The 14,211-nt window shown below is 54.3% G+C and overlaps 2 protein-coding genes across 2 annotated transcripts; both read right to left on the minus strand.

Annotated features, from left to right (window-relative positions):
* Nucleotides 1–12,447: 12,447 nt before the first annotated feature.
* On the minus strand, nt 12,448–12,963 carry LOC147971387 (uncharacterized). Its single transcript, XM_087523951.1, has 2 exons — nt 12,774–12,963; nt 12,448–12,665 (listed from the first exon to the last, which is right to left on the minus strand). Exons 1-2 carry the CDS (start codon nt 12,961–12,963, stop codon nt 12,448–12,450), a joined length of 408 nt encoding a protein of 135 aa, XP_087380077.1.
* Nucleotides 12,964–13,167: 204 nt separating this feature from the next.
* Nucleotides 13,168–13,551, minus strand: LOC147971388 (uncharacterized). Its single transcript, XM_087523952.1, has one exon. It carries the CDS (start codon nt 13,549–13,551, stop codon nt 13,168–13,170), a length of 384 nt encoding a protein of 127 aa, XP_087380078.1.
* Between the last annotated feature and the right edge of the window lie 660 nt (nt 13,552–14,211).

A 14,211-nucleotide genomic window follows, 5' to 3' on the forward strand; every position in this document is an offset into this window, starting at 1 on the left:
CCATGACAGAAGTAAAAGGTTTTCATGACCAAAAGAAAATTTATGCTCAGATCCATTGATATCACCACAGGTATGGAGAATCAACATCGGTAAAAAAAAGAATTGGTATATGAGCAAAGCCCATCAGAATCTAGGGAAAGGTGAAGTAAGCCACCCCAAAGCAAGGTAAGTTAATCATCTGAAATTCTTGGGGGAACAATAAATAAAGGAAAAAGGATACCCGAGCTGGAAACGGTGTCCTCAAGTCATACTTGTTCCCTGAGCAACCAAATATATAGGACAAGATTTCTTTAAGGGGGGAGGTTTGTAACAGCCTGGTTTTTGGCCCTTTTCTTCTTCTTTTTGAATTATTGGTTTTTGCTCTGTTTTTCTTGTTGGAGTGGTTATGTGGCCTTGTCACCTGGGAAATCATCTTCATTTACTCCCCCAAGTGACTCATGATTCTCAAAACCTTGCCAAGATCATGTCACTCCACTGCTTGACCAAACCCTAATTTCTTTTCTAGGGAAAATTCATTTTTCTATTAAAGGAATAACCCTGTCTGCCCCAGGTTGTGAGCCACCTATATTTCTGTCCATCCAAAAATTCCCAAATAATTCTCATAATTCCTTTGGGTCATATGTTGCTCAAATATTCCCAAACTTTCCGGTCCTATCCCAAGAATAATTCCCCAATAATTATTCTTCCTTTCTGTCCAGAGTGGCACTTTGTGAAGCAAGTGTGATTTATCTTATCTTGTTTCCTCCCAAACTTGTTGGGAATTCTTTTATGTCCAAATAATTGCCACATGCCAAAATTTAACTTTATTTTCCTAGCCAATCTTCCTCAGTGATTTTTCAAAGTTTATGTCAAACAGAAGCCACTGTGAAGGAAGTACTAACTAGGACTCTCCAAATTAGTTGAAATTTTGCATGCCTCTTCTTGAGGTCATATTATCTCCCTCCTCCAAATTTCAGCCCCATCCAATCATCTATGTGAGCACAGGATCAAATCTTTGCTTCTGTTAATATTTTCAGGTTGTGAAGCATGTATAATTTATATTGCTTCAAAAATCCTGATAAATTACCAGATCATGCTCCTATGCCAATAACATCTCTCCACCCAATTTGGGATCATTTAATTCAGCCATTTGTTCACCAAAATTATTCCAAGATTCTGGTGAGTAAAGATAGTTGTGAAGGAAGTACCATTTTGGTGAATCCAATTGGTATGAAATTTTTACAGCTTCTTACTATGACCAAATAACTAAGCCTTGCCAAATTTGAGCTCAAGTTGATGCTCCATGAGAGTGCATCATCCAAATCTTATTTCTGGACCAAAAATGCAGTTGTGAAGCAACTATTCATTACTGGTCCAAATCTTCTCAAAGTTACCAAGATGAAAGTCCTTACCCTAAACCTCGAAGACAACTCCATTGCTCCCACTCTCCTCCCTGTAAATCACCAGTGCATGTTCAAGTTTACTACAGTAAAATTCAGAGGTAGATCACCATTTAACCAAAGCGATTTTCACCGAACTACCACCGCAATTGAAACCTCCCCTAGAAGAACTTACCACTAGACAACAGGTTCCAGCCCATCTCCCCCGCCACATGCCAGTGCGCGCGGTGACCACGAGCTCTGGCTTGCCATGGACGCGAGCTGGATGGTTTCTTGCTCGGGCCACTCCTCCTCTCGTCGTCTTCGCACCCATGAGCATGTCTCACAGTTTTACCGCGTCGTCGCCACCCAATGTACAGCTCACCACCCTCCGTCCGCTTTCTCACCGACCCTTGCCGCCGAACGCCCACGGGAGCATAGTGCGCCGACCATCGTCTTCCTCCTTGTCTCTTCCTCCCTGCGCTCCCTTGGTCGCCTCTTCCCCGTGAGCTCTCCCTCCTATTCCCACTCGTCGCCTAACCCCGAGCTCATGCGCGTGCACACGCATCCGCGGCGCCGGCCACGCGTCTGCGGTGACGATAGTGCGGCACACCCCTCCCCTGCCTATATAAGGCCGTTCCGGGTGCGTTTCTCCTCACTACTCGACCTTACTCACTACCAGAAGCCTCCCCGACCACTTCCCTGAGCTCCAAGAGCTCCCGAGCCCTCCGATGACCACCTCGGCTGCCGACGGCCTCTGCTTGAATCCGAGCGAGCCGAGCTCTCTCCCTCCGTTCTATCACCACCAGAGACATCCTCCACCACCGCAAGCCTCCCGGTACCACCTGCCCCTCTTCTCCACGACCGGACGGCGTTGCCCATCTTCGTCCGAAGTAGCCGTCCGCCGTGGCTGGCTTCCTGCGCTCTCCCAAGCTCGTCGATGGTCGTGTCCTACCTGAAGGGGACCGCCTGGTTCTGCTGATCAAGCCAGTAGGTCAGGCGCCTCGAATGGTGGACCGTGCCACCGGCTATCGTCGTCGGGGTGGCCGGCCTCGCCTCTGCCCAGCGCCCCGTCGACGAGAAAGAAGAAGGAGTGCAGGAGGAGAGAGAAGCCGCGTGGGACCCGCCCATCAGCGACCCGAGTGCCTGGCCCCGCCTCTGCCCGCATGGCAAGTGGAAGCGTCAACACCCGAGTACGTTTTCGCTTTCGGAAAGCGTATTTTTTCTCTCCTTCGGACAGAGTATGTTTTCTTTTATTGAAAGCGTATTTTCTCTCTGTTTCAGCCTAGAATACGCTTCCCCGAGGCAAAGGCGTATTTCTCCGTAGTACATGTTCTGTTTTTCCAGCCAAGGGCCTGTTTGTGATGATTTTATTACATATGGGTCCCTGGAAGAAAAACTTTCATGTCTTTTTGCCCACAACTCCAAATGAGGTGAATCCAAAGCCCACTTTTCCGTTTCGTCGAGCCCGTTCTGTAGGTATCATTTTCACCATGTTTTGACATTCTGAAAATGACCATTTTGCCCTTAGGATTAATCAGCCCCTCCGAGAGAGAAAGTTTTCTAGTGATTCTTTCCACGAGATTCTCAAACTTCTTCCCGGTGATTTCTTCCACCCCAGGCAAGCCACAACCACCATTTGCATGATAGCCATGCAGTACCATTGGTTTTCAACTTGAATCTTTAATAACCATATGATTGTTTTGCTACTGTTGTCGTTATTTCAGTCATGCTTGTGGATGGTGATTACCGTCATGCTATGTTCCTTGCACTCTGTTATCATGTTCTACCTGCTAGTATTACTTTCATATTGGTCATGCTCGATAGTAGTACATGTTGGGTTGGTCATGTTCTTCGATGCATGACTGTCGTCAATTACCCAGTGCCTGTAATATGCATTGTTCCTTTGCTGTTAGTTGGTTAAGTGTTTACTCGGTAATGTTATTGATGAGTTCATGCATGGTATTTATGGTTGATGCTAGTGGTCATGTTATGCTATGAGTAGTGTTGTACTTGTGATATTCATGCTCGTCATTATGCTATGCTCAGTTGGATATGATTCTTTGTTGATATGGTGGATAGTTATGCTGCACCCCGTCCTTATGTTGATATCATGCTCATGCATTGTAATTGCATCATGTTATTTTATCATGGCTCAACATATTGCACTCAAGTTTAACCGGAGTAAATTGAACTTGAACAACTGTTGGCTGAGTCATGGTGCCACCATATCAAGCTGACCGGTGCAACCACGCTTACCTTTATGGGAAGGTCCTAACCGGGTCTATTGTCGTGCCTCTCACTGGTGCCTCCAACGAGGGAAGGTTATGGGTGCGCGCGACCCCGATCAGGTAGGCGGACATAAGCCTTGTGTGCCCGTTGTTGTTGTATGGATCCTTGTCCCCGTTTGGGACTGTTTTGCCACGATGGTGGCCATTGGTGCCTTTGGTAGGCACGGGGCCACCCATGACCTGACCCAAAGGGGAGTTGATCGGAGTGGCTGGCAGAGTGTCATGGCAGTAGGACGGTTTTGTCGGAACGCCGTTGGTCCACCCGAATGGGAGTGCGAGGCCATGGGTTTCGTGGTGTGGGTACAGTGTACTAACCTCTGCAGAGTGTACATTAAATCTATCGATAGACGTGCCCGCGGATAAGGGCCTAGTTCGTAGTTCGTCACACTATGGGTCAACAGTAATAATAATAACTTGATTAATAACAACCCTGGTTCGATGAGGACATAAGTTGGTTACGTGATCCGTGAATGATCACCGTTTGGTTATGAGGTAACCCGTTGAGCCCAGAGTGGTTCCGTATGTGATCCATGAATGATCACTGTTTGGTTACGAGGTAACCCATTGAACCAAGAGTGGTTCCGTTTGTGATCATGAGATGATCACCAAGGTATCGAGGATACCTTGTTGTTGGATATTCGTGATGTTGTGTGAAAATCATGGGTAAAGATCAAGCTCCTTGTGGTCATTTAATGAATACTATGGTATTGTTTATACCAAGTTTGATTTGATCCTAAGATGATCGTGTGATGTCCGAGGTTGGTAAGTGATGCATGTGATGCTTACGAGGTAACCCGAGCAGAATAAATGGTGCATCTAGTATCATCATGTTGCATGCTAGTATCGTCAGATTTATATGTTCATGCCATGCTCATATTGCTCTAGCTGTATCATGTTCATGTGGTTCATGCCATGTTATCCTGATGATCTCATGATAAATTCCTGATTAACCTGTAATTGACATGCTGTTGTTTGTCTTGAATGCTTCTGGTTATTGTGAGCTTGCAAGTACATTCAATGTACTGACCTATCGTGTCATACCAGTTTGCAGGTCATGTCGTGATTGCTTGATTGCTTGTCATGGTTTCAGTTCGTGTGAGCTAGGATAAGCGTTCCAGCCAGAGTCCCTTCAAAGTGGAGTTCACCACTATCGTCGTTGTTCCGCTACTAGAAGTTTTTCCGCTGCTTTGAGTTGTTCTGCTGCTTGCATAGAGCAACTGTTGATGGTGTAGTGTCGCCGTGCCGATGTTATTCATTGTAATATCGGAGACCTTGTATTCATATTCGTGTAATAATAGAAAGCTGGTTTGTTCTATGCTAAGCAGTGCCGTATTCCAGAAGACTTCTCCTCGATCTCTGGGCTGGAATACGGGGCGTTCCGGTTTCTCTGAGCCGGGGTGCCACAGGGACCAGTGGCCCAGCAAGAGAGCGCAGCCCGACAAGCGATGGGGAGTTGTTTCCGGCAGGGTCCCTACTAGGAACCCCCGGAGGCTCTACCGGGAGAGGCTTACCGGAGTCCAGCTTCCTCCTTTTCTAGGCCATTGTTGCCGGGGATACGGAGGGCTGAGTAAGATGGAGAACAAAAGTTCTTGGTTCCACATGAAGCTTCTACACAGCACACTTTGACAGATGATCAGCTATACTGTTTTCCGCACGGGGTACGTACTTTGTTTGCAATCCGTCAAAGCGCTCCTCCAATCTTCTCATTTCCTCCACGTATGCATCCATCAATGTACTTTGGTAATGCTTGTTGACTTGTCTCACCACAAGCTGTGAATCTCCTTGAATGATCAGGTTCTTCATTCCCAATTATGTGGCAATCTTGAGCCCGACAAGGAGCCATTCATACTCTGTTGTATTGTTGGTTGCCTCCTCCCGGGGAAAGTGCATCTGGACGACGTACTTCAAGTGCTTCCCCGTGGGAGCAATGAGAAGCACGCCAGCACCTGCACCTTGCAGGGAGAAGGCACCATCAAAATACATGATCCATTCTTGGGGTGCTTCCTTGCCGGGCATAATTGTTTCCAGCATTTCTTTATCAAGGGTTGGCATCCATTCTGCAATAAACTCTGCCAATGCCCTACTCTGAATTATTGATGTGCTCTCAAACTGTAGGCCAAATCTAGATAACTCCAAAGCCCACTCCACTATTCTACCAGTAGCCTCAGGGTTTTGGAGTATCCTTTGCAATGGGAAGCGGGTGACAACCGTGATCTCATGGGCTTGGAAGCAGTGGCGCAGTTTCCTTGAGGCCATGATGAGACCAAAACTCAACTTTTGCACACCAGAGTACCTTGATCTACCCCTCTGTAACAGGGAGCTGACAAAGTAGACTGGGTGATGCACCACTTTCTTCCTTTCCGTGTCCTTGGGGTTGGCCCTGCTGTTGTGCTCTTCTTTGTCCTGATCCTCATCCGGTCCTGTCGGGCTTTGTTCACTCTTTGATTCCTCTACTTCTCGTTGTGCTACCAGGGCTGCACTAACCACTTGATTAGTTGCCGCCAGGTATGGCAGCAACGGCTCTTGTGGTTTAGGGGCAACCAAGGTGGACACAGAAGACAAGCAGGTCTTTAACTCTTGTAAAGTTGCATTTGCTTTTGGGGTCCACTTCGTGGGCCATGCCTTCTTCAAGATTTTGAAGAATGGCAGGGTGCCCTCGGCAGACTTGGAGATGAATCTGCTAACCGTGGCAACGCACCCTGTCTGACACCTTACATCCTTGACTATCCTAGGTGCCTGGATCTGCTTGATAGCCTTGATCTTGTCGGGGTTGGCTTCGATCCCATGATGGGATACGAAGAACCCAAGTAGCTTGTCGGAGGGAACGCCAAATACACACTTCTCCAGATTCAGCTTCAAGTTGATCTTGCGCAGATTAGCAAACATATCCTCTAAATCCTGGATGAGGGTTGATCTGTCCTTAGTCTTGACCCCAATATCATCCATATAAGCCTTAATGTTTCTGTGCAACTGTCGCTCAAAACCAATCTGGAATGCTCTTGCAAAAGTGAACCCAACACTTTTTAACCTGAAAGGCATGCGTACAAAGCAGTACATACCACATGGGGTGATGAACAAGGTCTTTTCTTCGTCTTCCTTGGACATGAATATCTGATGATACCCAGAGCATGCATCCAAAAAGGAGAAAATCACAACCTGAAGTGGAGTCCAAAATATGGTCGATGCGCGGCAAGGGAAATGGGTCCATTGGGCAAGCCTTGTTGAGATTTGTGAAATCTATGCAAAGTCTCCATTTCCCAATAACCTTGCGAACGACCACTGGGTTTTCTAACCATGTTGGATGTAGCACTCTTCTGACCAGACCAGCTGCCTCAAGCTTCTTAATCTCCTCTGCAATGAACTGCTGCCTCTCCAAGGCCTGCTTTCGAACTTTCTGCTTCACAGGTCGGGCATGTGGGAAAACAGCAAGGTGGTGCTCGATTACCTCCCTGGGAACACCGGGGATATCAGATGGTTGCCAGGAAAACACATCGATATTCGCCTGCAGGAAGGCAACGAGCACACTTTCCTATTTGTCATCAACGGTGGCGCTGATAGTGAAGGTACCATCAATGCCAGCCAGCCTTGCCGTGACCTTCTTCACATGTGGCGTAGCAACCTTGGATCTCTTGTTGTTGGAAATCTCCATCAAGTCATCAACAGGCACAGCGCACTCCGAAGAGGTACGCTTCCCGGATTCCTAGATAGTGTCCCTGTTATCCTTCTTCTTTCCTCTGTTGTCCTTGGCGGGAACTTCTGCTGCCTCTGCCGCGACTGCATTTTGGTACATCTTATCCACGCAAATGATTGCGTCCTTCTCATCTGACAGAATGGAAATGACTCCTATCGGCCCTGGCATATTCAAGGTGTTGTAGGCATAGTGGGATGCCGCCATGAACTTTGCCAGAGTTGGGTGTCCAAGAATCCCATTGTACGGCGGGGGAGGTCAACCACATCAAACACAACCTTCTCAGTCCGATAGTTCAGTTCTCCCACAAATGTCACTGGCAACGTGATCTTTCCCTTAGGATGACTCCTACCAGGATTAACTCCTTGAAACATGCCCGTGACCTTTAGCTCTTCCTCTGCTATCTGGAGTTTGCTAATGACCTTTGGGGAAATCAGATTCAACCCGGCCCCGCCGTCAACCAACATCTTTGTGAATTTGAGGTTGCGAATTGTTGGAGAGACCAACAATGGCAAGCATCCTACCGCGGTGGTGTGGTGAGGATGGTCCTCTTCGTCAAAGATGATGGACATGCGTGACCATTTGAGCGGCTTCCGAGCCTCTGCCGCTGGCTCCACGGCATTGACCTCACATGCCCACCGTTTAAGTTGGCGGTGAGAGGAGTGCAAGGATGCGCCCCCGTCAATGCATAGGGCGTCAATGGCCTTCTGGAACTCCTACTCACTGGTTTCCTCTTCATCCCCTCCATCACTCTCATCATCGCAAACTTCCTTCTCTCGGCCCATGGCGGGGTTTCCTTGGTTCCGAAAGGGCTTGCCAGGGCGATTTGCTTCACCGCATCGGCCCTTCCCGCTAGCGCCATTCTGACCTTTTTCCTTATCATGCTTCTCATATTCTGCTCTCTGCCTCTTGACGAGCTGCTCAACCTAATGACACTCTTGAAGATCATGGCCCTTGGTCTGATGGATCTTGCAATACGGCCCATCACCTTTCCCAGCCTTCTCGGAAGCCGCAGCCTCCCGGCAATCAGCGCATACGGCAGCTTCCTTGCCGGGGCTTTGGCCTTAGCCTTCTGTTGTGGTGGGCGCACGGAAGATGCCATGGGATGGCTAAAGAGAGGAGGAGGATCGAGGGCACTGGTGGGCTCCAGAGGCGAGGTCGGCATGAGCGAGCGCGGGACGCAAGACATACCCAGGTTCGAGGCTCTCCGGAGAGTTAACAGTACAAAGTTGCTCCTAGAGCTGTATGGAGGGAGAAGGAGGTCCGGCCAAGGCTTAGGCTGCTCCCTCTCCTCGGGTGTTTCTTTGTGTGTGACCGATCATGTGAATGAAGTGGGTTCCGCCCGTATGCAAGCGGGCTCCTGGGGGGTTTTATAGGTCAACCCCCAGGGTTACAAGGGTAATATTACAAGGCCGTAGGGTCGGGTTGTCAGTGTCCAGGAACCCGGTGCTGGGACCCGCCGGGTACTAGGGCTTGCCAGGTTCTCCGGGCGCGGGCCCCATGCGCCTAGGGGGCACCGTGTGCCGTCTTGTCGATCGTCAGGGCATGGCCGAGTTGAGTCGGCTATAGTGGCGCTCCTTTAGGTCGCCGCTTGTGGGCGTCATTAGTCACGCTGGGACACTGTTGCCACGCCAGGCCTAGCTAGTGGGTAGGCATAGGGCACTGTAGCCATGCCGGCCCTAGTCAGCGGGTAGGTGGAGGGCACTGTTGCCTCGTCCGGCTGACTAGAGGCATGGGTGGGGTATTGTGGCGTTGATCATTAGTTGGCGGTGATTCATCCCATCATACGGCTGGGATGGGACGGCCGCTGACCCTTGTTCGGGTTTGGAGAACACGCCAAGGGCGGTGCTGGCTTGCTGGAGAAGTCTTGAGCTTGGTTATTGGGGCCGAGTCGAGGAGTCTGGCCAGGTCGGCCTGCTTGGCCGGATCGAGCGACCTGGCCGAGTCGAGCAACTTGGCCAAGGTCGGGCCGGATTGAGGGGCGATGCTGGCCCCGTTGTTTTTGAAAAGGATCCGGTTTCCGTTGCCTGCCTGGGGTTCATCCCCCTGACAGTAGTCCCCAAAGCTGTGAAGGTCCGCCGTCTTCGGGTGGTGGGCCTTCGCAGTTTCCCCCTTGTGCAGAGGCAAACTTGGTGACCGCCGGGTCCGGCAACACGCACTGTGTGCCGGCTTCCGGAAGCTGGATCGCGGTGTCTTGGTCACGGGGGGAAACCGAGGAGCTCGTCGAATCTTGGGCAATCCTTTGGGCTTCGCGCGGCCGCCACATGGCGTCTAGGAGCTGGAAGGGCCTGATAGGCCACGCGCACGATAGGATGGGGCGACGCTCTGGGGCCCGCCGTTGCATGCCCTCGGCCCATGCGCGTGGATTTATTGTGGCGTCCGCAGGTCGGTTGCTATTCTCCAAGCAGTTATTGCATGCGCACGTGCGCACTTATTGCGGGGGGAGTGGGAGGGGCGAGCGCAGATGATCCCACTTCCCCACGTTTCGAATCGTGGCCTATAAGTTGGGGGCAAGGGGGTCGGCGGAGATCACTCACGCTCGCGCACCCCTGCCTCTTCGTCCTCCCTCTGCTTCCGACGGTCACCGCCAGCTGAGACGCCCGCCGTTCCGAGCAAAGCTTTCCTGCCATCTTCAGTTCCCCTTTCTTCTTCCTCTTTGCGCGCGGGACGATGGCACTACCGTCAGGGTCGTAGATGGGCTCGACCGTCACCCTTGACGACATCGCCTACCTCCGCGACACCAGGCGTCTGCCGAGGGCGGAGGAGGTCGAGGCTCGCCTCCCGCAAGGCGAGCGAGAGCCGCGGCCCAGAGGCTCGGAGCGGGTGGTCTTCCTGCCGCACTTCAAGCACGGGTTCGGGCTGCCCGCGAGCGGCTTCTTCCACGAGTTTCTGGAGTTCTTCGGGCTCCAGCCTCATCACCTCGGCGCCGGCTCGATCGTGCAGCTGTCCGGCTTCGTCACCCTCTGCGAGGGGTACCTGGGGGTCGAGCCTTCGATCCACCTCTGGGTGCGCTACTTCTCTCTGAAGTAGCAGGGGCCGAAGGCCGGCGAGATGTCTGAGTGCGGGGCAGCCGTCATCAGCAAGCGGTCGGGCGCCGACTGCCCGAAGATTCCGCTGGAGGATTCTGCCAAGAAATGGCAGAATTCCTTCTTCTACGTCTGCAGCGTCGGCGAGGACCGCATCAACCTTCCGCCGTTCATCAACTCGCCGCCGTGGGGGAAGCTGAACTGGGGGTACTACCCCAAGCACCCATTGTAGGAGGTGCTCAACCTGTGCGAGCGGGTGGCGGTGATGAAGGAGCAGGAGGGGCTCACCGGCACCGACCTCATCACCGTCTTCATCGTCCGGCGGGTGCTGCCGCTGCAGCGGCGCAGCCACCTCATCGGCCAGATGGCCGGCCTCCAAGATCCCAACTGCATGGCGAGTACGCAGTTCATGGCCGACCAGATCGCGCGCCAGGTTAATGATATCTCCAAGGCCAACTTGGGGGTCTACTGGGCGTTCGGGAAGGCCCCGTACAGCCGTGCGAACCCGGGAACGTTGGTGAGTCCCTGGTCTCCATACTTCGCTGCCGCTTATCTTCTCGCTCGTCCTAACGCGACGCCAGAGGTAATTCTGAATGCCATCCGGCACCCTTATGATCGGGCGCGGGCGCAGGTGGTGCGGGACGCCTGGGAGGAGCCCGAGGCCAAAGATGGAGGGGAGGCGGCAGCCGCCGATACAGGCGTAGGGCACCGAGTAGGTGAGCCTTGTTTATATTCCTTGAGTTGCCGGTCATGGGACGGCTTCAGAAATGTTGATGCGAGCTGTTGACGCAGCAGCACCGTGTGGAGGAGGCGGTGGTGCGGCCGGAGCCGGGTCGTCTCGGGGGGCGGGGACGACGCGGCGCCCGCACAGGAAGGATATCGCCCCGCCGCGGGCCCCGGCCATGAAGCGCGCGGCGGACCCGGCCGGAGGCGCGAAGCCGCCCGCCAAGAGGAGGCGCGGTGCTTCGCGGGAAAGGGCAGCGAGGCCCGAAGTTCCGGTGGTGCCGGGGTAAGTGATTTCTTGTGCTCGAGCCAAGTTGCAGAGCGGCCCTGCTCGACTCAGCATAATCATTTTTGTCTTGTGCTTCAGGTCGCCGATTTCGCTGGCGCTGGCGGCGACGGATGCCGCGTCCGTCGAGGGCGCCGCGTTCCGGAGGAGCCGATCCGGCACCACCGACCGGGACGAGGACGTAGACGGGTACGAGGCGCCGGAGGATCCGAACCTCGGCCTAGACCCGGCCGACGCCGAGGGCCTGGCCTGGCGGGATAGGAACCGGGTCGAGGCGGAGCTGGCGGTGGCGTCGACCCAGGCCTCGGTCAGAGCCGCGATGGCGTGGGCGCAAGCCGGCGAGGGGTCGGCGTGGCCGGAGATGCCGGCGGGGACGATGGCGGCGACGACGGTCTTCGTGTCGGCGTCGGCAAGGGAGCACAGCCAAGGCAGCTTCACGCGGTGGGCCCGGTGGTTGGAGGCGGGTCTGGACCGTCTTCACGAGTGGCGGGTCTCTGCTGCTCGCGCTGGCGCCGACATGGTGCTTCGGTTCGCGTTGTCGTGGCATCCGGACTTGGCGTTGGATGCATTGATGGGCCAGCGAGCCGGCTCGGAGAGCCAGCTGCAGGCGGAGGCCAGCCGGATTGCCGCCCGGGCCGGCTATATCGCCGGGTTCGCCTTCCATGATGAGTTCCAGCAGGAGCGGGCGGAGGATGGCAGCGTTGTGCCCACTGAGCATTACGGCCTTCTTCTGGACGACCCAGAGGGTAGCTCCAAGGAGACGGGCGTCTACGCGGACGCCGAGGAGGAGGATACCGGCACCTCTGCGGACCCGGCGGCTGCGCGCTCTGGCGGAGGCGATGCTTGGTTTCTTATTGTAGAAAATTTGTGTTTACAGCTAACTGTAAAATGGGCGGAGTAGCTCTGCATTCCATGGCCGGGTTGTTTCTTCGCCGGTTGTGTCTCTCTTGCGCTTGTTCGACTTGCGGGCGTCGATGAGGTAGTAGGCGTTGCGATCACATAGGGCCTTGCTGATGATGAAGGGGCCCTCCCATGGGGAGGACAGCTTGTTCTGGCCCGTCTGCTGCTGGATGAGTCAGAGGACAAGGTCTCCCTCTCGGAAGGCGAGGGGCTTGATCTTCTTGTTGTGGTAGTGCCTCAGACCTTGCTGGTAGATGGCTGAGCGAGTGAGCGCTAGGAGAAGCGCTTCTTCGAGCAAGTCGACGCCGTCTTCGCGTGCTTCTTTTGCTTCAGCTTCTGTGTACATCGTGACGCGTGGTGAGTCGAACTCGACGTCGGTCGGGATGACGGCTTCTGCTCCGTAGACGAGGAAGAACAAGGTGAACCCGGTCGACCGGTTAGGCGTGGTGCGGAGACTCCAGAGAACAGTCGGCAACTCGTCGTGTCAGCTGCCGGGGGAACGGACGAGCGGCTCGACGAGCCGCGGCTTGATGCCGGATAGGATGAGGCCTTTCGCCTGCTCGACCTGGGCGTTGGATTGCGGATGAGCAACGGAGGCCAGGTCGAGGCGGATGCCGGAGATGGAGCAGTACTGCGCGAGCGCGCCCTTGGCGAAGTTGGTGTCGTTGTTCGTGATGATGTTGTTCGGCATGTCATAGCGTACCACGATATCTTTGATAAATCGAACGGTCGTTGGACCGTTCAGCTTCTTGATCGGCCTTGCCTCGATCCACTTGGTGAATTTGTCCACCGCCACCAGCAAGTGCATCATGCCGCTTCGAGCGGTCTTGAAGGGTCCCACCATGTAGGGTCCCCGGACCGCGAAGGGCCAGGCGATCGGGATGGTCCGGAGTGCCTACGCCGGCTGGTGGCTGCGCTTGCTGAAGCGTTGGCATCCCTCGCACTTGAGGATGAGCGACTCGGCATCTTCGAGGGTCGTGGGCCAGTAGAAACCATGGCGGAAAGCCTTGGCCACCAGGGACTGCGAGGCGGCGTGGTGCCCGCACTCGCCCTGGTGTATGTCGAGGAGGATCTCAATGCCCTTGTCCTGCTCGACGCAGCGCTGGAACACGCCGGTGGAGCTGCGCTTGACGAGCTCGTTGTTGATGATGTTGTAGGCGGACGCTCGGCGCTGTACTTGCCGAGCTTCGGTCTCGTCTATTGGGAGGACCCCGTTCTCCACGAACTCCGAAATGGGCAGGGCCCAGGATGGTGCCGCGAACTCGGTGAGGACGGCCATCACAACGGGTTCCTGGGTGGCAGCCCCCGAGCCGGGTTCAGCGGCCCAAGGTCGGGTTGGGGTGTGGTCGGGATGGCTGGAGCAGTCCCCGGGCCGGGTTGAGGCGCGGCCAGGTTGGTTGGACCAGTCCCCGGGCCGGGTTGAGGCGCGGCCGGGTCGGCTAGAGTAGTCCCTGGGCCGGGTTGAGGCGCGGCCGGGTTGTCCGGGACATGGATGGACTCAGAGTACGGAGACGGCTTGACGGGTGGCTTGTGCATGTGCTCGAGGGAGACGCCGAACGGAATGGACTGCCTGGACGAGGTGATCTTGGCAAGCGTGTCGGCCGCCTCATTCTCCGCGTGCGGGACGTGGAGGAACTCGCAGCCCTCGAAAAATCCAGACAGCTTCTGGATGAGGAAGCGATAGCTTGCCATGTTGGAGTTGTGGGCGTCCCACTCTCCGGAGCACTGCTGGACGACCAGGTCCGAGTCGCCAAAGCATAGGATTCGCCGGATGCCGAGTTCCTTGGCAAGCCGGAGGTCGTGCACAAGGGCTTCGTACTCGGCGATGTTGTTGAAGGCGGCGAAGTGGATCTGTAGTGCATACTTGAGCCGATCGCCCTTGGGAGAGGATAGCACGATGCCGGCCCCCAGGCCGAGTCGCATCTTCGAGCCGTCGAAG

Source organism: Triticum urartu, chromosome 5A (assembly GCF_056163025.1).
Source record: "Triticum urartu cultivar PI428250 chromosome 5A, HENAU_Tu73, whole genome shotgun sequence".
NCBI lineage: Eukaryota > Viridiplantae > Streptophyta > Magnoliopsida > Poales > Poaceae > Triticum > Triticum urartu.

Bases quoted from the DNA above. Each gene is read 5' to 3' on its own strand.
- LOC147971387 (XM_087523951.1), bottom strand. From the start codon at position 12,963: ATGCCGAACAACATCATCACGAACAACGACACCAACTTCGCCAAGGGC. The intron at 12,666-12,773 runs GTTCCCCCGGCA...TCTACGGAGCAG, and splicing joins GCTCGTCGAGCCGCTCGTCC to AAGCCGTCATCCCGACCGAC.
- LOC147971388 (XM_087523952.1), bottom strand. From the start codon at position 13,551: ATGGCCGTCCTCACCGAGTTCGCGGCACCATCCTGGGCCCTGCCCATT.